At 42.7% G+C, this 22,846-nt stretch overlaps 1 protein-coding gene across 2 annotated transcripts; it reads left to right on the forward strand.

The window, feature by feature from the left end:
- Positions 1-202: 202 nt before the first annotated feature.
- Positions 203-20,858, forward strand: PRR7 (proline rich 7, synaptic). 2 transcript variants are annotated; one of them, XM_033926920.1, is made up of 3 exons: positions 203-332; positions 13,257-14,190; positions 20,366-20,858. In XM_033926920.1, exons 2-3 carry the CDS (start codon positions 13,902-13,904, stop codon positions 20,755-20,757), a joined length of 681 nt encoding a protein of 226 aa, XP_033782811.1. In that variant the 5' UTR covers positions 203-332; positions 13,257-13,901; the 3' UTR covers positions 20,758-20,858. The 2 variants fall into 2 exon arrangements, with proteins under 2 accessions (XP_033782811.1, XP_033782813.1); XM_033926922.1 differs by lacking the exon at positions 203-332 and having other exon boundaries at positions 13,169-14,190.
- The last annotated feature ends 1,988 nt before the right edge of the window (positions 20,859-22,846 follow it).

A 22,846-nucleotide genomic window follows, 5' to 3' on the forward strand; every position in this document is an offset into this window, starting at 1 on the left:
CTATTGTAGCACACTCAGGGTTTATCAGAGAGAAAACCCTGTGGTGCTTACATGTAAATCAGAATATGGTAGAAATGTTTGGGTTTCAGCTTTTACTTTGCTTTTCCAGCTCCAATGGCTCCCGGTTGAGCTGGAATCTTTAAGACTGTGCACTTGATGTTTAAAGCATTGCATTATGGGGGATCTAAATAGTTGGGTGTGTTGGTTTTTTTTTTAATCTTCAGTGATGTTGGCATTTATGCTTCTTTCAGCAGACCTTCAGGACAGTTCCTGGTCCATCGTTGATTCGATTGGCTGCTACCAGGATGAGAGTATATATTTAGTTTGTTCTGGTGAGCTTGCAGGCTTTGCCTCTTGAACTTTATTTGTAGTTTTGTAAAGCAGTGAAGGTTTGGTTGTAATTTGGAGGGTGGTGAGATTGATAGGGTTACCCTCAGTAAAGTTTCAGAGTTGTTTTATTGTTTTGTTAGAATTTACTTTGTAACTCACCCTGAACTCCATTTTGTAGAATGTCATTAAACAAATTAATTATGCAGTTATACAAAACAGTTATTCATTTGTTTTAGGCAGGTGCAAGCTTTTCTCCACTCCTTATTTCAATTGTCTTACACTGATTCTGGTATTACCTTTAAAATAATTTATAACTTTGAATATCTACAAATTTTATATGAAGGATAGGCAACATGGTTGGTATCAGTACAAGTGAGAGCGAGAGACAAGATATCTGAGTGCAGAAAGATCCTTAATGGTACATTAGTTGCATCTAGATGAGAAAGATGTACCCAGGACCAGAAAGAGCTACTAGATCTGCCTTAAATTGTGATGCTGTTACTAAGAGCAAGCTGTGGAACATAGAGGGTTTGGGGGAAGGAGGAGGGGGAGATTATACAGTGCAAGAGAGAGGAAAAACATATATAGAGCGGAGAGGGAGAAAAATTATACAGAGCAAGAGGGTCACCTACATGGGGAATCTTCAGAGAGAAAGACAAGCCAGATAGATAGAAAGGAAGGAATGACAGGATTCAGATGAAGGAAGGAGGGATAGAATACAGAGAGAGTAACCAAGGGAAGCAAAGGGAGGAGGGAAGAGGAGGAGAGGAGAGGAGGGAGCTGTTCTAACACACACAGCATTGGCTTGGAGCCCAGGAACATAGACCCTTTCTCTTGATCAGGCTTTCATGGACAGGGCGATCCCCTGAGGAAAGTGCTGGCTATTGCCTGGGACCAGCTGTGGCCACTGCTGCCTAGGAATGCAGGTAAGAGCCTGCCCCCTACCCCATTCCAATCAGCCAGGTGTCGAGCATTTATTAGCAAGGGATTCTCGCCAGCTCTGCTCCACTTACAGAAATTCTCTTTGTCTTATAAAATAATTTAACAAAGATTGTCACTGCTCCCGCTACCCCCTCCTGCTTGCTCTATATAGGTGTGTGAAGAGAACAGGAGATGCAGGAAAGAGGAAAATAATGCAGAAAGGAGAGATTTAGGCTGGAGAGACCTAGGAGAGAGAGTCTGGCTCTGAGAAAGAAAGGGAGAAACAAAGACATGGGGGAGACAGAGAGGAAGGGAGAGATACATGAGAATAGTGAAAGGTGAATGGAGAGTCACAAAGGAAGTGGAGAAAGAGAGAGAGAGAGAGAGAGTGATGGGGCAGTGGAGATTATGAGAAAAATAGATTGTGTGTGTGAGGAAAGGAAGAGAAAAATCAGAGGACCGAAGGTAAGAAGGAAAGACTGAGGAAGACTTAGATCTGGGGAGAGACAAACGCCAGAGAATGATGGGGTAGGGGAGATTATGAGAAAGGTAGATTGCGTAAGGACAGGGAGAGAAAATTGGAGGACCAAGAGTAAGAAAGGAAGACCTAGGAAGAAACAGAGAGAGTCTGTGAAAGAGAGCAAGCAGCAAAAGGAAAGAGCAAGGAGAAGAGAGACTGATCAGACAGAAGAGACAGACAGACTGAACAGTTGTAGACTGAGAAAGTGACATTGGGAAAGGGGAAAATATTGTGGGGGGGGGGGAGGGGAGAGAGACTATGAGCAATATGACCAGACTGGGGTGGAAGAGACAGGTCATGGAAAAGGAAATTGAAAGACACAGACTGATGAGTGGTAGCTAGCAAGAGACATGGGGAGAGGAGACAGGGATGAACAGATCTGGGAGAGGATGACTCAGGCTTGCTGGGGGGGAAGGGAAATTGGGTAACACAACCTGTGGAGGACTGGAGATTCATTAACAGACAGATTATTGCCAATGGAGGGGGGGGGGGAAACTATGTCAGAGAGACACCAATTTCAATCAGTGGAGCTGAAAATATACTCAGGAGCCTATGGGACTGCTGAGGACCATTTTATATTCATATACACTGAGCTTCAAATACATGCAAACACATTGTGTTAGTCACTCATAAGAGCATAAGAATAGCCTTACTGGGTCAAGCCCAGTAGCCCATTCTCACGGTAGCCAATACAGGTCACTAGTACCTGGCCAAAACCCAAGGAGTAGCAATATTCTATGCTACCAATCCAGGGCAAGCAGTGGCTTCCCCCATGTCTTTCTCAATAAGAGATACACAACTGCTGCACCCTTGTACTGTATTTGTGTCCTGGCTGTAATGCCTTGTCTGTGCTGTGGTGACTTTCAGAGGAGGGAGAACATAAGAACATAAGAAGCGCCATCTCCGGATCAGACCTTCGGTCCATCAAGTCCGGCGATCCGCACACGCGGAGGCCCTGCTAGGTATTCACCTGGCTTATTTTATAGCCAACCATATCTTTATATGCCTATCTCAAGGAGATATGCATCTAGTTTGCTTTTGAAACCTAGGACTGTCGATTCCGCAATAATCTCCCCTGGGAGAGTATTCCAGATGTCAACCACTCTCTGTGTGAAGCAGAACTTCCTGATATTAGTCCTGAACTTGCCCCCCCTTAGCTTCATTTCATGTCCTCTTGTCCGTGTCAAATTGGACATTGTAAATAATCTTCTCTGCTCTATTTTGTCAATTCCTTTCAGTATTTTGAAGGTCTCGATCATATCCCCACGCAGTCTCCTTTTCTCAAGGGAGAACAATCCCAGTGTTTTAAGTCGATCCTCATATTCCAGTTTCTCCATACCCTTCACTAGTTTAGTTGCTCGTCTCTGCACCCTCTCCAGCAGTTTTATATCCTTCTTTAGGTAGGGAGACCAATGTTGGACGCAGTATTCCAAGTGGGGTCTGACCATTGCCCTATAAAGCGGCATTATAACTTTCTCCGATCTACTCGAGATTCCTTTCTTTATCATGCCCAACATTCTATTTGCCTTATTTGCCGCTGCCACGCATTGTGCCGACGGCTTCAGGGTCCTATCTATCAGTACACCCAGATCTCTTTCTTGTTCACTTTTCCCCAGAGTTGCACCTGACATTCTGTACTCGTATTCCTTATTTTTACTGCCTAAATGCATTACCTTGCATTTCTCCACGTTGAACTTCATCTGCCATTTCTCCGCCCATTTTTCTAACCGACACAAATCGCTCTGGAGTTCCTCACTGTCCTCCTGCGATCTGATTGCCCGGCAGAGTTTTGTGTCGTCTGCAAACTTGATGATCTCACTGGATGTTCCGTTTTCCAGGTCATTGATATAAATATTAAAAAGGATCGGCCCAAGTACCGAGCCCTGGGGCACACCACTAGTCACTCTCTCCCAGTCGGAGAACTTCCCATTTATGCCCACTCTCTGCTTTCGGTTTTCCAGCCATTTGCCTATCCATCTTTGTATATCTCCCTCTATGCCATGGCTTTGTAGCTTCCTGAGAAGTCTTTCGTGTGGAACTTTGTCAAATGCTTTCTGGAAGTCCAAGTATATTATGTCCACCGGCTTTCCACTATCAATTTGCTCGTTCACGGTCTCAAAGAATTGGAGTAAATTCGTCAGACACGATTTCCCTTTCCTGAATCCATGTTGACTGGGTTTCATCAAGTCGTGTGTGTCCAAGTGCTGAACTATGCTATCCTTGATCAGTGATTCAATCATCTTGCCGGGGACAGACGTAAGACTCACAGGTCTATAGTTGCCCGGTTCTCCTCTCGATCCTTTTTTGAAAATTGGCGTGACGTTCGCTTTCCTCCAGTCGTCTGGTATCTGACCAGTTCTGATTGACAGGTTTGCAAGTTTTTGCAATAACTCTCCAATTTCAATCTTCAATTCCTTCAAGACTCTCGGGTGAATTTCATCCGGTCCAGGTGATTTGTCACTTTTAAGTTTGTCGATCTGATAGTATATCTGGGCTAAGTCCACTTCAACTGTGGTGAGGCTGTCTTCTATTTCTCCTGCAAACACTTTCTCCGCTTCAGGTATTGTTGAGGTGTCCTCCTTCGTAAAAACGGACGCAAAGAAGGAATTTAGTTTGTCTGCGATTTGTTTATCTTCCTTGATGTACCCTTTTCTTCCCTTGTCGTCCAGGGGTCCCACTGCCTCTTTTGCAGGTTTTTTCCCTTTCACGTATCTAAAGAAGGGCTTGAAGTTTTTGGCCTCCCGGGCTATTTTTTCCTCATAGTCCTGTTTTGCTTCCCTCACCGCCTTGTGACATTTCTTCTGTTCATCTTTATGTTTGTTCCAGGCTTCGGTTGTCTTCGTGCATTTCCATTTTTTGAAAGAGTCCTTCTTTACCTTTATGGCTTCCTTCACCTGTATGGTAAGCCATGCCGGTTCTCTTTTGCCTTTAGTTCTCCGATCTTTGGAAATCCTCGGAATGTAGAGATCTTGTGCTTCTGCAATAGTATTTTTCAATAGGCACCATGCCTGATCTACTGTTTCAAGTTTGTCCACCATCTTCTCGAGTCGTTTTGTTACCATGGCTCTCATGCAATCGTATTTACCCTTTTTAAAGTTTAAGGTGGTGGTTAAGGTTTTGACATGTTTCCCTTTCCCGATGTCAAGTTTAAAGTTGATTACATTGTGATCACTCGTTCCCAGTGGAACCATGACTTCTACTTCTGTTATCGGTCCAGTGAGACCATTTAGGACCAAGTCCAAGGTGGCGTCGCCTCTTGTCGGCTCTTTTACCATTTGCTCCAGGAAGCAATCCCCTAGCACCTCCAGGAACTTGGCCTCCTTGCCGCAGTTGGAGGCTCCTAGTTTCCAGTCTATTCCTGGGAAATTGAAGTCTCCCAATATAACTACATTGTCTGTCTTGCATACTTGTTTGATTTCCTCCATCATTTCTGAGTCAGTGACTTCCGCCTGTCCTGGGGGACGATAGTAAAGGCCAATTTTTATATCTGCGCCATTGCGACCAGGAATTTTGATCCAGAGGGACTCCAGCTTCTCTTTCCTGTCTGTTGTACTCATTCCAACAGAATCTATTTCTTCCTTAACATATAGGGCAATACCTCCACCTTTCTGCCCTTCTCGATCTGGGTGGCAGTGAGCTTGTTTTGACTTCCATGGGCCATTCAGGGCTTTCTCATACCAACTGCTGCTTAGGGTAGAAATGGGCAATCATAGGCAGGGCTGGAGGGAGAGAGAATGAATCCTCTCATGTTGTTCAAATAGCAAGATGGGGGATCTCCTGAAGGCTGGAAAGCATTGCCATGGTGGTTCTGCTTTGAAGTGGCTGTGATAGGTAGCCATAATTAAAATGGGAGGTTTATTTTTAACCTGGGTACTTTACTTGGTGCTGTAGGCAGTTGCCTTTAAATCCAGGCCTGGGCCTCAACAGGAACCTGTGTCCTGTCTACTTGTGGATGACATCCAAGTTCTCTTTCCTCTGAATCCTACAGGTGCTTCTGGCATTTCTGATATCAATCGTAAGCTAATTCATATCACTTCCTGGCTTTCTGACAATCAGCTACGACTCAAACCCACTAAGTTGAAAACTGCCTTTTTCAGCTCTTTGAAGATGTCCTACTCGATACACACCTTAATATTAAAGCCCAGATCTCTTTGGTGGTTCAGTGATGCTTTTACAAACTGCATCTGATTTGTTCAATCAAACCACTTCATGAGCCCTCGGCCCTCAATATTTTGATCCATTCCCTAGTCATCTGCCATTTAGATGATTGCAATGCCCTTTATCAAGGCATCAGGTATAAGGATTGCATCACCTCCAACTGATTGCGGGCACATGTAAGTTTGAACATGTTGCTCTGCTCCTCAAAGTAGCTCACTGGCTCCCAAAAACTCGCAGTCGTACATATAAACTTTTATTGCTGGTTTTCAAAATCTGTCAGATTCACTACTGATCTTTTCTTAACCATCTGTTAATCCCATACATGACAAACTGAGTTCTCCATTCACAGCATTGGAACTTAGTAGTTGTTCCAACATCCAGGCAGATATCACGTGACCAGGCCTTACTCTATGGAACTCACTGCCCCCTTCTCTTCATTGGGAAGTCCCTCTGGCTAAATTTAAGACTGCCCTTAAGACCTTTTTGTTTATAGGTGCCTATGATTAGGACATCTCCTCTCCTAACCCCTGTATGCTCTATTATTTTGCATTCATCTGCAGAGTATAGTATAATTATTGAACTTCATTACTTCTTTCTCCCCTCTTTTCTATCATTTATTGTATTTCCAAATTTCCCCCCTCTTCCTTTCACTATTCCTTTTTTATGTCTATTACTTTCTCCCCATATGTAGTATTTGTAAACTGCTCAGATGTATTTCTCTATGGTTGGTACATCAAGTTTTAATAAACTTAGAAACATGAGGCAGATAAAAGTCAAATGGCCAGACCAGTCTGTCTATCCGGAGCATCCACTATCTCCTCTTCTCCCTATTGGCTAGAGCTCTTTACAGCTACATTGTGATGTCATAGAACTTTTTGGTTATAGAAACATTGTATCATGATGGCAGATAAAGGCCAAATGGCCAATCCAGTCCACCCATCCACAATAACCTTTATCTCTTCCTCTAAGAGATCTCATGTGACTATCTCAGGCTTTCTTGAATTCAGACACAGTCTGTCTCCACCACCTCTTCCGGGAGATCGTTCCATGCATCTACCACCCTTTCTGTAAAAAAATAATTTTCTTAGAGTACTCCTGAGCCTATCACCTCTTAACTTCATCCTATGCCCTCATTCCAGAGTTTCCTTTCAATTGAAAGAAACTCACCCTATGTGCATTTACGCCACATAGGTATTTAAACGTCTCTATCATAGCTCCCCTCTCCCACCTTTCCTCCAAAGTCTACAGATTGAGATCTTTGAGTCTGTTCCCCATACGTCTTATGGCGTAGACCACTGACCATTTTGGTAAACCTTTCTCTAGACTGACTCCATCCTGTTTATGTCTTTTTGAAACTTGAGTGACTCCCATTCTTCCTAACTGCAATTTCTGTGATTGATCAATGATCTTTTTAACTGTAAGGATAGTCAAGTACTAATTGCCTTTTATATGGTTTAGGCACAGCTGATTCTACCTTTATTCAGGAGAATAACTTTTTATTGACTCTTCCTGTTCAGTCTTTCTGTGATTTTATCTGCCTGGTGTGTATTCAAGAATCCTTAAACATACAAGAATAGGAGATTGCTTCTGTTCATATGTAACTTGCCTTGAAAAGATATGAGCTAAATCCATGGCCTGCCCAGTTTTTGCAGGACTCCAAGATATGCTTGGACCACTTTTAGATCTGTCTCTCAAATGACCTTGTACCAGCCTACTGATAACGTTGACTATCCACTTTACTAGTTTTCTCAATGTCCTCTTAGCAAGGACTCCTCAGTTCTCCTTCATGAAAACTAGTCATTTTGGTCCTTCTTCAGAGCTTTCAGCTTTCTCACTTGATATCTTTATATCAGAATATAAAGGTCCCTCAGCCTTGGCATCCTGTCTTTAACAGTGATCAGTCCAGGTCAGTAGAAAGTAGCAGGCACATCCCAAAGTGTAGATCGATTTTTTGCAGTTTACTCCCAGTGCTAAGTGGTAACTTTCTCAATTTGCCTAGTGAATAAATGTTTTATTTATTTAAAAAAAAATTTCTGTTCTGCTTATAACCTAAGCAGACTTTCCCTTTAGAAAGTTGTCCAAATTCCTCTTAAAACCATCTTGAGTGAAATGGTGTGGTGGCTGTGTTAGTCCACTTTTAAAGGTAATATATAGAAATAAAACAAAATCATAGAGGTGATACCCTTTTTTACTCAACTAACAATGCATTTAATGATTAAGTTCCAAAGGTAACCTTTCTTCCTTAGATCATAAAAAAAAAAACCAAATTTGGGTCTTTGAAGTTTGAAATGTAGTAAATTCTCATTTGTATCCTAGACTCTGGTTATTTTATGGACTCACTGTTCCATTTTGGTGACTTGTGCTTTCTGCAGGGGTGGGGGGGGGGGGTCACCTCTCTATTTGTATACAGTTGCTATCAAGCCCAGTATCCTGTTTCCAACAGTGGCCAATGCAAGTCAAAGTTCTTGGCAAGATTCCAAAAGAGTAAAATAGATTCCATGTTGCTTATCCCAGGAATAAGCAGTGGATTTCTCTAAGTCCATCTTAATAATGGCTTATGGACTTTTCTTCCAGGAACTTATCCATACTTTTTACAATCCTACTCCACTAACAACTTTTTTGCCACATTCTCTGGCAACAAATCACATGAGGAACGAAGAATTGATTTCTCCAATTTGTTCTAAATGTGCAACTTTTAGTAACTTCATTACATGCCCCTAGTCCTTGTATTTTTGGAAAGAGTAAACAAGTGATTTACATCTACCTGTTTCTCTCCACTCAGTATATTATAGACCTTCAAGATGAAAATGCCTGGCCTCTGTAGCCTTTCCTCATAGGAAAGTTGTTCCATCCCTTTTAACAGTATGGCTGCCTTTCTCTGTACCTTTTCTAATTCTGCTAAATATTTTTTTGAGATGTGATGACTAGAATTGCATACAACGCTTAAGGTGAGGTCACACCATGGAACAATACAAAGGCATTATAATATTCTCTGTAGGAAAAACAGGTAAATTCATAAGATAACATAAAATCTCCTTTGACACTGAACAAGCAACTCAGGTCAAAACTGCTGTTCCACTGTGTTATCTGTCTATATGTTCCACCTCTGCCGACCCCCTCTGTTGCATATTAAGATACTTTAATGTGCATTGTGTTGACCTGGTAAGTATCATACTATGCCATAGCGTGTGCAGCTGTTTCAATGTTTTACAGATGTTGTCGTTTACTGTCTATGTCTGGGTTGGTCTTGCTGTCCCTACATATAATAAATATAAACTGCTTTAGTTGTACCACAGAAAGGCAGTATATGAGATCCATGACCCTTGTCCCTCTGGGTCCTTTCATTTGTGCCACTAGACACTGGACATAATAAAATTTACCCTTGGTCTTACAATGGCTGTTGCTTTCACCTTGCTTCTTGTGATTCCTCTACACCACCTTGGGTGAATATCGTCAAAAAAGGTGTTAGATCCTAATTAATTAATGAAAAGGAACACGGGGAAAACAAAGCCCTGCCTAACTGCCCAATTGATAAAACAGAAAAGCATGGCAAAAGCAAAGGCAGAGGCCTTAAAAACCATATTTTAATTGATGAAGGCAGATCTATATCAGTCAGGAGTATATGGTGTCAGTCAGGATGTGAGACAATATGGTCTCACTGTGTAAATAGCCTGATGGGCCCAAAGAAGAATCTGAAATTAAATCCTGACTGCAACAAGTAACTAAAAGCAGTGGAGGAGCAGAAACAGACTGAGGCCAGCAAGTAGGTAGAGGGCTCTTTGGAAGGAGAGGAGAGAGCGTTCCTCGTAATGCCTGCCTCGGCCTGCCATAGTGGGTCACAAATACAGACAGAAAACTGAATGCAGGAAAGTAGACAAGCAGAAGCGGACAAATGTTATCAGTTTAGCTTAATTTAGCTCCTTCATTTGTGTCCAGTAAGTGATCATTTGAATTGTGCTCAGCCCCTTCAATCATTTTAAAATGTTGGCACCTATTTTAACATGTCGTGTCTTTGTGGGAATCTATAGTAATGAGTTTTCATGATATTTTAGAGCCCATTACAGTATTTCTAGGTAGTTCCTTGTGTGAGATCTGGTTCTAAGTGACTTTTTGGCAATACCAGCACCTTTTCTTTTTCCTTCTAAAATTCATCTTTGGTCCCTAAATATTAATAAGAGTCCAAGCTTGTAATGCTAAGCAGCATCAGCCAATTCCTGCAGGCTCATGGGAGAATATGGAGGCACAGGCTGGAGCCAGCAGCTAACTTGGCTCCTGCAAACTGGGGAAGATACAACCTACAGGGGTTGAACTGCTTGTAATCCGCCTAGAACTCTGATTTATGAGGATTCAGTGGGATATTAGATTGGAGCTATGTGCTGCATGCTTTAGTTGAAAATGTGTACTTGCCTTGTTGGTAGTCATTGTAAACCGCTGTACTGTCTGTGTCTTTGGGGTTGGTTGGTTTTTAATATTGTAATTGTATTATGTGTATCTACATTTGATGTCAACTGTTGTGATGTCTCGATGACCATCAGCGGTATCAGATTCAAATAAAGATAAATGTCCAGACAATAAAAGTTGGGGGGAAAATCCTTAATTTTGGTTCAGTGATGAAATTTGAATGTTCAACATCTCTAATAAATTTGAGACTGGTGGAACTTGGCGTGATGAATGGTGGGCCATATTAGGGGTCTGGCATTGAATTTCTGGATTCCTGGAGCTGGCTAAACTATAGCCGGTGAACTGTGCTATTCAGCACCACACAAAGACAGGGCTGACTTTTAAGCAGTAAATGCTGAATACTGGCACTTAGCCAGTCATGTGTCGATTCCGCCCCAAAATAGCAGTAGACAATAACCAATTAGTCATAGCAGCACTGACCAGTGAGGAGCTGCTGAAATATGATTGTTATCCCCAAACAAGCAACTTAACTTGCCAGTTGAAATCGCTGTGAATATCGACCTCTTTGTATTTTGCATTTCTGTTTCTTCAGCTTCTTGGGGTGTCCAGATCAGTTTTTGTCTGCGCATTTTTTATGTCTAATATGTCTGCATATGATGAGGTTCTATCCATTTGCTGAGGTATTTGGTGAGTGTGCAGCTTCTTGCAGTCCAGCTTCTCTCCTTTTTTCCAACAGGAGATTGTTCTACAGGGCAGGGTAATATTTGCAATCTGCCTTCTCGTGGACGTCTCACTTTTGCATGTGTTTATGTCCTTAGTATGTGACGTACCTGTCCACATGGTAAGGTTGAGAGGTGTACAATATCCCAAAATATATAGGACATAAAGGAACTTCCAATTCTGAAAGGAAAAAATCCACTCTCAAAAAAAAAAAAAAAGCCATTCCAGTACTGGAGCAGTCACCTGCCCACCCACCCCTCCCTCAAAGCTAAGGGGAGAGTGTGGCTCAGTGGTTAAAGCTATAGCCTCAGCACCCTGAGGTTGTGGCTTCAAGCCTACATTGCTCCTTGTGGCCCTGGGCAAGTCACTTAATCCCCCCATTGCCCCAGGTACATTAGACAGATTGTGAGCCCGACAGGGAAAAATGCTTGAGTGCCTGAATACCATGTAAACCGTTCTGAGCTCCCCTGGGAGAACGGTATAGAATATATATATATATATATATATATATATATATATATATATAAAATAATTAGAAAAAAAAATGAGCACCAGCATCTTTTTTTTTTTTTTTTTTTTGGGGGGGGGGGTTAGGAAAAAAAAGCACCAGGATTGGTTACTTGAGAGGGGTTATGTTGCTGTTACTAAGAGGAAATCAGAATATAGTGAGTCCTGGGGGAAAATGTCCTCGGTCTATTTTGCCCTCATTGTTGGGTGAGGAGAATTTCTATGGGTACAGAATAGAAGTGTTTAGAATTAACACCATAATGGTCCAGTAAACAGGATCCATTTTCTTATGGTACCATCTTGCTGACTAGGAAATAAGCTGTATTTTTTTTTCTTGGAGCAACTCCTCGCCCAGGGGTCTGAAGGAGGAGAGCCTCCCTACTGCCCCGAACCAGCCCTCTGAGGGACCCTCTCTTTTGTGTACCTTGGATGGGAAGTGCCGTCTCATCTGTTCCCTCAGATTGACCTCAGTGCTAGGATCCTCTGATGGGCCTGGACCAATGATGCTAAATTCTGCTCACAACCTGCAGCAAGTTCTAGTGGTATAAATGATTTTTTTCATAACTGAAATGTGGTGGCTGCATATGATGCCATTTCCTGTGGAGTGAAAAGCTCAAGAGCAAAAGGCAACACTGCAGCTGGAAAACTGCATTTCGAGTGATTGCAGGAACTCTGGAGATGCCACTTTGGACAAACTGCTGTAGGCAGGCTCAGAGTCAGAGATAGCTGGCAGCTGCTCTGTGAAGAACCACGGTCACTACTGCAGTAAGATCTACCCCAAAACTATTCCACTCATGTAGCATGGCCTGATGGTTCACCTAAGGCATCAGATGCTCTTGGGTTGGCCTCAAGGCAATTTCTGTACTAAGCTTAATATTCTTTTATTTACAACTGTACAGGTAAAGGTTCACTAACACAAAACTTCTTTACAAATACTGTAAACAGAGATTACATATCATTCCATAAAAATAAGAACAAATCACCTGTGACATGAAACTTCTAGCAACCTGCTAAACCCCTTCCGTCTTTTTGCATCCAAATTATTCCCAGCGCAACCAATTTCTCTGACATCTAAAGATTATATTATCTCTAGACCATAAGTGGTCTCTGCACTGTACATTCAGCATGGGAAAATTCAAGTGTTTGGAAACAGAGCTCCTCGGTCTCTCTCGATCAGGGATCATAGATATCAACAGATTTTTTTAGCCAGTATTTGTTAAGTGCTAGGCTTCCCTCCCTTAATACTATATTCACATTATTTCTAACACCCCCAGTGATTTAACAGCTACTGTTTTAATCCAGTCTCCACTTAACACACTGCAGAAATTCTCTAGCTAGAAATATTTCCTTCAGCCTCATAGGTCACAAAAGCTCAAACAGTACAACAGCTTCCACTGAGCCTTTAAAAGGCCTCGTATCTCACATCGTATTGAGATCTAGGCTTGTGTGTGTGTGTGTCCCTGTTCAGTAGATATGTCAGAAACAAATATTGGATATGTTGGCTGAAAGCGTTTGTGGGAATGTTGCATACTGAAGGCTTCATGCTTTGTGTATAGGGTGCATGTGTAAGGTTTTGTCTGTGTCGTTCTGGAGCACTGGATTATTTCACATTTTGTGGACTGTACTTTTTTGAAGATTTTAATTTCAGAAAGTATCACTTTGACACCCCTCCCCCATCCTTGTTCCTATTAACTTTTAGTGTCTCAAGGAAGATGCACAGAAAAGTTTAAAGTTTGAGGAAGCAACATGGCCAACCTAGGACTGTGGGAGGAGAAAGTTCCTGGCTTCAGAGGGATAGCAGAGAAAGCGCCAATGCTCAGAAGAAAAGGAGCCTTTCCAAACACTGGTCATTCCCTTCCTACACATCCAAGAACACTGTAGCCCTGCCAGAGATGACAACACCCAGAAATCAGGAACACTGAGAAGAGACAGAACTTGCCTGTACAGAAGTCCTCCTTTCCCTCCTGAGAACTTCTCCAGTGAGGTGTCTCTTTTTCTAGAGGACCTGTGAAGGCCTAACACTAGCAGATGAGGATGTGCTGACTGGCAACAGTTGAGAATTTATTGCACATAGTACTTAATGATCCCTGGGCACCTGAAAACCTCAGCTGAGAGAACTGAGAGTGAAATACAAGTAGCAGAGAGTACAAATAATCAATAAAACAGAAAGAACCAAACTTGCGTTGCTAGTAATTTGGGCTGCTGGATTCGTACTCTCAGCAGAGGCCTCAAGAATAAGAGATCTGCACTGAATCCCATCCTCCTAAATTGTGTCAGCCCCTTTTTTCCACGTTGTTTCTGTGGCCCCTGGAACCCCCTGTTTCCTTGGCTCTGGCCTCTGAAAATGGTGATGTCCCCTGGCACTTACACCTTTCTCACCTGCTTTGCTGGATTCTGGCTGATCTGGGGCTTCATTGTTCTGCTGTGCTGCATCTGCAGCTTTATTCGGCGGCGAGTGAAACGCAGGCAGGAGGAGAGGCTGCGTGAGCAGACCCTGCGCACTGTGGAGCTGGAAGCCCTTCAGTACGAGGAGTATCTGAATAGCCCAAGGGCTGCAGTGGCGCATCGGCTCCGCAGCCAGCTGCTCCCTCCCCCTCCTGTGCTGCATGTTCAACCCTGGCCCTACAGACAAGGTAAGTGACTCTGCTAGAGCAGTGCCAGGTGGGGATGGTGATCAATAAGGAAGACTAGGATAGTGTTCATGGATCACAGGACAAATCCTTTGTGATCTTAAGCTAGAAACCAAGCAGTGTTGTGCTGTAAAAAGCACTTGCCCTTTTTCTGATGTTAAAATTGTAGGCTTCCTTCCCCCTTTCAGCAGACAACAACCAGAGAAAAGGGGCAAAACGATAAAAGTCCAGCTAGCCCAAGGGTGCAGAGACTAGAAGAGCCCGAAATTGGCTCTAAGAACAGAAAGAGTTCAACCCCAGTGCAAAGAGAGTAAAGAACAGAATCCCAGGAGCAAAACCAAAAGGACCCCACAGCAGAGTAGCCAGTAGCAAAAAGAGAAAGAACACAGCCCTGGCATACCCAAAAGCAAAGGTGACTGGTTTCCAGAAAGAGGGAAACAGGTCCACCAAATAGAAAGAGACAGAACAGATCTCATTGCAACCCAAGAGGTCAGAAAGAGAGAATGACACGGGGACAAGTTTTTCCCTGTCCCTGCCCTATTCCTGTAAGCTCTGCCTTAACCGCACAAGCCTCAAACACTTAGGATTTTAAAGCGTTTGAGGCTTGTGCAGATGAGGACGGAGCTTGTAGGAATGGATTAGGGCCAGGAAAAGAAGCTGCGGGGATGGGACGGGGAAAAATTTGAACCTGTGTCATTCTCTAGCCAGAAATAGAGTTTGATTGTGTACTTTAAAAGTTCACAGTGAATGAAACAACGGTTCCCACTGTGCCCCAAGATTGCAGATGGACAAGTGAGAGAGCGAATCAAGTGCCATTGTCAAAAAGCAAACCTTTCCACCTTGTTCCCTTTTATGTTGGGGTTCTTTAAGATGACATTTAGCTGCTCTTTCTGTACTAATGCAATTCACCAATTATTCCTGCATAATTCCTGCTCAGTCATACAGGCTCACATCATGCAGAGATGCAACAGATAAACTTTATGAAACAATACAGCACAATGCAATATAACTGTTAGACATTCACAAATCAGTAGTAACAGTTTCCAGAAAACATAAATGGGTCACCTCGGAAATCTGTACGAATAAATCACACAGTTCAAGTAATAAAAGCAACAATACCCAGCGACAGAATATTAAAAATAGTGGAGATAAAAGCCTCCGTGTAAAGCCTACACCTCACACTCAATCACTGGCATACAAAACTCCAAAAAGTGTGTACTTAACTGAAAACAGATTTAACTTAGACACACCAAACATTGGGGGAGTTTTTGTCATTTATTTTTAAAAATATGTAAAAGCAACTATTGAATTAATGGTGTTTTTTTTAATGCCAGTGATTGAGTGTGAGGTGTAGGCTTTACACTGAGGCTTTTTTCTCAACTATTTTTAATATTCTGTTGCTCTTATTACTTGAACTACAGAATGAAGCTCTCTGTTAGAGGATGACCAAAACGGGAGCTTTTGGGCCTGGCCAAAACTGAATCTATGGCTGAAATATGCCGCTTGGTTTTGGTCGGAAACAAGGCCAAAAACATCACTCACCTCATGCCCCTAAAAAGCCAATCCCTACTGCCTCTCCTCAGAAAACCCATCCTGCTGGGCCACCCACAAACTCCATCCTCTTCCTACCTCTTTCTTCCCAGGCCTACCTTTAAAATCTTCCAAGTTTCCAAGTTTTTCCAGTCAAAATGGCTGCCTCTATTTCCCATGGCAGCCACACAAGACTACCCATGGGAGATCGTTGTTGCCATTTTGAGATTAAAACTGGCATGGACAGGAGTAACTGGGGATTGTTCCTGCCCATGACAATTCCAATCTCAAAATGGCTGCCATGACCTTCCACAATAGTCTCATAAATGGCTGCTGTGGGAAGTCGTGGCAGGAACAATTTGGGATTGCTCTTGCTCTGAACAAGCCACTAGACCATCAGAGCTTTGAAACAGTGGTTTGGGGAGTGGGATGGGGAGTTTCCATTTCAGCTGAAAATAGATTTGCATTTTTGACCAAAACCAGATTTTGGGCTGGTTTAGTACCAGAGCTGAAACCAAAACCAAAATTGGGTTGTCTTTCTGTAATAGTACTAGCATTGTACATAAAGCATTAGCGATATATTTGAAAGATCTGAACTCATAGTCCACATACTCTGATGTAGAAGTGAGATTCATTATTATCATGGGGTTCACAAAACCAACCCTTATGGAGATATTGCCCCTAGAAGAAGCCATAAATTGGAAAGAGAACTTTATTACGGTAAGTAAGATTAACACATTACACTAACACATGAAATGGCTCAACGGTCTTTAGAAAAGCTTTGGTAGGACAAGAATACAAAACAATCCTTGTTGAAAGGGCTATGGAAAATTATTGACAAGCTAAATAGTAGTAAATCTTCAGGCCCTGATGGAAGTGGAATTCACCCTGACAGAACTCCACTCCACGAGGAGAATCGTTAAAGTCTATTATTAAAATCTGCCACTGCTCCTAACTTGTTAAAAGGGGTCCAAGATGATCCAGAAACTACAGAGCAGTGAGCCTAAAGTCAGTGCCAGGCAAAATGGTAGAAGTTATTGTTAAAATCAAATTGATCAATGTTCACAAGGAGTTATACATGTATCATATATTCAGTGTTGACACTCATTTAGTAGTTCTGAATATATAACGCAGTGCAAAATATGAAGAAGCCCATGGGAACGAATGGGCTACTTCACATTCAACACTGCTTTGTAAAAGGAGCCCATAGTTTGTTAAAAAAAATAAATAAATATGACGACCACTGGGTTTAAATATTGATCTGAAATTTAGGGGGGAAGTTATCAAGCAGCGTCAGGGCCTTAAGTTGTATTATTTAGTCCTTAATGTGACTTAAACGGTCCTAAAACCGCTTGACATAAAATACTGCAATGATATTTAAGTTGTGTTAGGGCCCACAAAGTGTGGTAAAATAACCCCACCGCAAAGCCACTTCCCGGTGCTCCCAAGAGCAACAGGATTGTTAACAAGACTAAGAATGTTATAATGCCCCTGTATCGCTCCATGGTGCAACCTCACCTGGAATATTGCATTCAATTCTGGTCTCCTTATCTCAAGAAAGATATAGTGACACTAGAAAAAGGTTCAATGAAGAGCGACCAAGATAAGGAAAGACTAAAAAGGTTAGGGTTCTTCAGCTTGGAAAAGAGACGGCTGAGGGGAGATAGGATTGAAGTCTACAAAATCCTGAGTGGAGTAGAACGTGTACAATTGGATTGATTTTTCACTCCGTCAAAAATTACAAAGACTAGGGGACACTAGAAGTTACAGGGAAATACTTTTAAAATCAATAGGAGAAAATATTTTTTCACTCAGAGAATAGTTAAACTCTGGAACGCATTGCCAGAGGTTGTGGTAAAAGCGAATAGTGTAGCTGGTTTTAAGAAAGGTTTGGACAAGTTCCTGGAGGAAAAGTCCATAGTCTGTTATTGAGAAAGACATGGGGGAAGCCACTGCTTGCCCTGGATCATTAGCATAGAATTTTGCTACTGGCCTTGATTAGCCACCGTGAGAACGGGCTACTGGGCTTGATGATGGACCATTGGTCTGACCCAGTAAGGATATTCTTATGTTCTTATAGGGTTACCATTTGACTCCAGAAAAAGGAGAATGGATTGAGACATCCAGGTTTTACTTCCATTACTTTCATTAGAAGTAAAACCCAAATGTCTCAATCTATCCTACTTTCTCTGGAGCCAACTCTATATGATGCTGTACCATACATACAATAAACATACATACATGCACGTTTACTGTTCATGCGCACACTCTCTTCTTCTGCCCATTCATTCAGTCAGTTCCCCCATACCCTCTCGTGTAAAGTTCTTGCATTTGCTGCTAGCTTTTTTTTCTCAGCATGCAGCAGCAGACCCCTCACGCATTGCCCCATTCCTCAAATACCTCTTCAGGACACGCGCTGGTCCCACAGGCCCCAAGAAGAGCCTCCATAGCACTTAAAGCTCATCTCCTCCTTCCAGTGACTAAAGCAGCTTTCCCACTGACTGATCTTACCACACTCTACACTGGAAGGGGAAAGGATTGGGAAGTATAACATAGTAACATACATAGTAACATAGTAGATGGTGGCAGATAAAGACCCAAATGGTCCATCCAGTCTGCCCAACCTGATTCAATTTAAATTTTTAAATTTTTTTCTTCTTAGCTATTTCTGGGCAAGAATCCAAAGCTCTACCCGGTACTGTGCTTGGGTTCCAACTGCCGAAATCTCTCTTAAGACTTACTCCAGCCCATCTACACCCTCCCAGCCATTGAAGCCCTCCCCAGCCCATCCTCCACCAAACGGCCATATACAGACACAGACCGTGCAAGTCTGCCCAGTACTGGCCTTAGTTCAATATTTAATATTATTTTCTGATTCTAAATCTTCTGTGTTCATCCCACGCTTCTTTGAACTCAGTCACAGTTTTACTCTCCACCACCTCTCTCGGGAGCGCATTCACTACCCTCTCCGTAAAGTAGAATTTCCTAACATTGCCCCTGATCCTACCACCCCTCAACCTCAAATTATGTCCTCTGGTTTTACCATTTTCCTTTCTCTGGAAAAGATTTTGTTCTATGTTAATACCCTTCAAGTATTTGAACGTCTGAATCATATCTCCCCTGTCTCTCCTTTCCTCTAGGGTATATATTTTCAGGGCTTCCAGTTTCTCCTCATACGTCTTCTGGTGCAAGCCTCCTATCATTTTTGTCGCCCTCCTGTGGACCGCCTCAAGTCTTCTTATGTCCTTCGCCAGATATGGTCTCCAAAACTGAACACAATACTCCAAGTGGGGCCTTACCAATGACCTGTACAGGGACATCAACACCTTCTTCCTTCTACTGACTACGCCTCTCTTTATACAGCCCAGAATCCTTCTGGCAGCAGCCACTGCCTTGTCACACTGTTTTTTCGCCTTTAGATCTTCGGACACTATCACCCCAAGGTCCCTCTCCCCGTCCGTGCATATCAGCTTCTCTCCTCCCAGCATATACGGTTCCTTCCTATTATTAATCCCCAAATGCATTACTCTGCATTTCTTTGCATTGAATTTTAGTTGCCAGGCATTAGACCATTCCTCTTACTTTTGCAGATCCTTTTTCATATTTTCCACTCCCTCTTCGGTGTCTACTCTGTTACAAATCTTAGTATCATCTGCAAAAAGGCACACTTTTCCTTCTAACCCTTCAGCAATGTCACTCACAAACATATTGAACAGGATTGGCCCCAACACCGAACCCTGAGGGATTTCACTCCACTATAGAGGGCTAAACGCTGAAAAAATATCCAAGCACTTTAGCCATCCTTCCGGTTTCAAGACACTTCTATAAATCTGTTGAATACTTAGGGTTACCAGATGTCATCTTTTTAGAGGGCATGTCCAGGTATCTGGATGGATTTTCAAAACCTGACAGTTTGTCCAGGATATGGAAGGCCCCGCTCTGGGGACTGCATCTGGAAGGCCTGCAACATGCACGGATGTGATGAGATGAGGGGCGGGACTGAGGGGCAGAATGGGGTGGAGCCATGTATCCTCTTTTGTCCTTGAACCAACCTAGTAACCCTATGAATACTAAGGAAATCCAAGGTGGCAATGTTAACCTCCTGAGCACATCTAGCAGGACTCCCTTAAACCTTTGCACCCTAGTTTGCCTATGCCCTAATCCAGCCCTGTGTGGAAGAGTGATTTCTACAGCACATCAAGCAATTCACTTTTATTCTCAGCTTGCATCATAGAGAGTAAAGCTGCTTAACTTTTTATAGAGGACTAACAGGATTACGAATAGAACTTCAAGGTTTCCATAGCATTGCTTTGTCTTGAAATTCTGGTTCCCTCCATGCTGTTCCTCAACTCACCAGAAGGGCAGGAGACTTCTAAGATTTGCTGTAAGAGGTTCAAATCCATAGAGGAGCTTCCCTCCTTTTATGGGGCCAATGTAGAAAACTTTTAAGAGATTATACAGTAGTACATCCCAGTAACACATAGAAAGGTTCTCATTTAACTCGTCTTGAAGTACCAATGAAAAGATGTGAGCTAAATAAATACTTCCTGAACCCAAATCTATTGACAAGGGCTGGGCTAAATGTCCTCTCATCGCTCTTCTACAGGCACCAGCCATTAATGCTTGCTATCTTCTCTTTGTGTTTCAGATACAGACTTCTCCAAACCCCCATGCTACGAAGAAGCAGTCCTGATGGCAGAACCTCCACCTCCATACAGTGAGGTCCTCACAGACACCAGAGGCATCTATCGTAAAATAGGTGTTCCTTTCCCAACACCCGCAGAGGCAATGAAACAGGAGCACCTGCCCAGCCACAAACAGCAGTGCCTAGGCCGGGCCTACTCTTCCGCTCTGCACCTTCCTCAGCTTGCCTGCAACGAGCTCAGCCAGAGCAACCTATTGCTTGCAGCCGAGTGCTCTGGCAGCATCCTCCCCAGCTGGACAGACTCAGGTATAAACTCATCACGACTCTACAGACTGCAGAGAACCTGCCACATGCCTCTCCCTATACCTCTCTTTGGCAGGACTACAGCAGTGTGAGCAGCACCGGCCACAAGAACAGTCCGACATCGGCCCTGGCTTTGCTGTTCTTGTTGATGGCACTCTGCCTGAGTTGTGACTGTGGAAGATGAGCTGGTCTTTGGTGTTAAAAAAAAACAAAACTCCTGAACTTTCCTTGGTTATTCAGATTGGTGTGACCCTTGAAGAGTCAAACAGTCCCACGGACATAGTGGGATCTCACGGGCATAAAAAGGTGAATTTGTGTCATGTACTGTTCATTCCCATATAAGAACAGTTGAGCCTCTGCTGCTTGCTCGCTCACTCACTCCAGGATCTCCCAACTCCTCGAGCTCAACTAAAGCAACTACTGTATTTTTAAAAGCTTTAAAAAAATCCAAGATTTCTTTCTTAATTCCTTTGTTATACTCTGGCAAGAAAATAAAAAGGGTTTTTTTTGTGAGTGATGTTATTACAACCAAGATCTAACAGGTCTTCTAACAAGACTGAAGAAGAGAGGGGAGAGCACAGGAAAATGGGTGAAATCAGAGGGAGAGGGAGGGGACAGCAGGGAAGGGGAGGAGAAAAAGAAAGGGAACTTACAGAAAGTGAGAGAAGTGAAGGGCAGGGAAGAGGGCAGACCTTTCTTTGCAACTACAAATTCCATCTTTCCATAGATAAGAAAAGAAAGCATACAGCAGCTGCCGAGACGACATTCTAAGGCAAGTTTTGGGAGGCTTCTCCTTGACAAAGAAAGGTGTTTCCTCAAATCTCTCTTCATGCAAAAAGAAAAGAGCTTTTGGCATCCCTTTGAGTTAGAGAAGGTTTGAAAGGCCTGGTAGGTAAATGTCTATACATATGTTGGTACTGAAAGAAATACCCTGAGAACTTGGCATACTTCCAAAGGACACAGACGAACCTCCAACTCATATTGTACTCAAAGTCTACAAATGTTGATTCCTTCATTCTGACCCTGTTGCAAAAGCCAATTTTGAGATCTGGCATCCATTAGAAACTCGTTTCCCTATGAACCTCCCTTATTATTTATTTTGTGGGGGCTGCAGCATGCTTTGGCTATGATATCCATCAAGATTCCTTTGAAGTCAACATACCTAGATTGTGGAAACTCATGTAACACAATAGGTACAAGAGTGAGATTATCAATTAGAACATGCCGTCACGTTAAAAATGTATCATGGCTGCCCAAGCGGTTAAACTTACCGCATCCAACTGGAAAAAAATGTTTTTTTTTAAAAAACTTAAAATAATGTGAACAAATAGTGCAAGTAAGGCCAAATATTCCATTGTTTAAATCAGCGCAAACAATCATCACTTAGCTTTGTGAAAGAATGGCTTGCTGAATCAGGGCGCTTAGCGAGACCAAAGGGCAAAATACCCAAAACAGCACATCACTCATCTATAGACTGAAAAGCACTTATTCACTGACCCCTGCTCCCCAGAATCCCCCAGAGATAGGGGATATGAATGGGTAAAAATGAATTGATTTTTTACTTATTCAAAAATACAGAAACTAGGGGCACTCAATGAAGATACAGGGAAATACTTTTAAAAGAAATAGAGGAAATGTTTTTTCACTCCAAGAATAGTTAAACTCCAGAACTTGTTGCCAGAGGATGGGGTTACAGCAGTTAACATAGCTGGGTTTAAGAAAGGTTTGGACAAGTTCCTGGAGGAAAAGTCCATAGTCTGCTATTGAGACGCACAAGGGGGAAGCCATAGCTTGCCCTGGGATCTCTAGCATGGAATCTTGCTACTCTGGGCATTCTGCATGGAATGCTGCTACTATTTGAGGTTCCGGAATCATGCTTACTCTTTGAGATTCTAGAATCTTGCTACTGTTTGGGGGTTCCAGAATCTTGTTACTCTTTGAGATTCTGGAATGTTGCTACTATTTGGGTTTCTGCCAGGTACTTTAACCTGGATTGACCACCAGGCTACATGGACATTGGTTTGACCCAGTAAGGTTATTCTTATGTTCTTATATGCCTTGGAAGGGACCCACACCAGAAAAAAATAATGTAATCGGCTGTATCTAAAAAGCACCACCATCAGTTGGCACAGCATCAGTGTAGGCTGAAGAAGAGGTAACGTCATCCACCACTTCCCTACC

The sequence above is a fragment of the Geotrypetes seraphini genome, chromosome 18 (genome assembly GCF_902459505.1).
Source record: "Geotrypetes seraphini chromosome 18, aGeoSer1.1, whole genome shotgun sequence".
In the NCBI taxonomy this organism is placed as follows: domain Eukaryota; kingdom Metazoa; phylum Chordata; class Amphibia; order Gymnophiona; family Dermophiidae; genus Geotrypetes; species Geotrypetes seraphini.

Bases quoted from the DNA above. Each gene is read 5' to 3' on its own strand.
- PRR7 (XM_033926920.1), top strand. From the start codon at position 13,902: ATGGTGATGTCCCCTGGCACTTACACCTTTCTCACCTGCTTTGCTGGA. The intron at 14,191-20,365 runs GTAAGTGACTCT...TTTGTGTTTCAG, and splicing joins ACCCTGGCCCTACAGACAAG to ATACAGACTTCTCCAAACCC.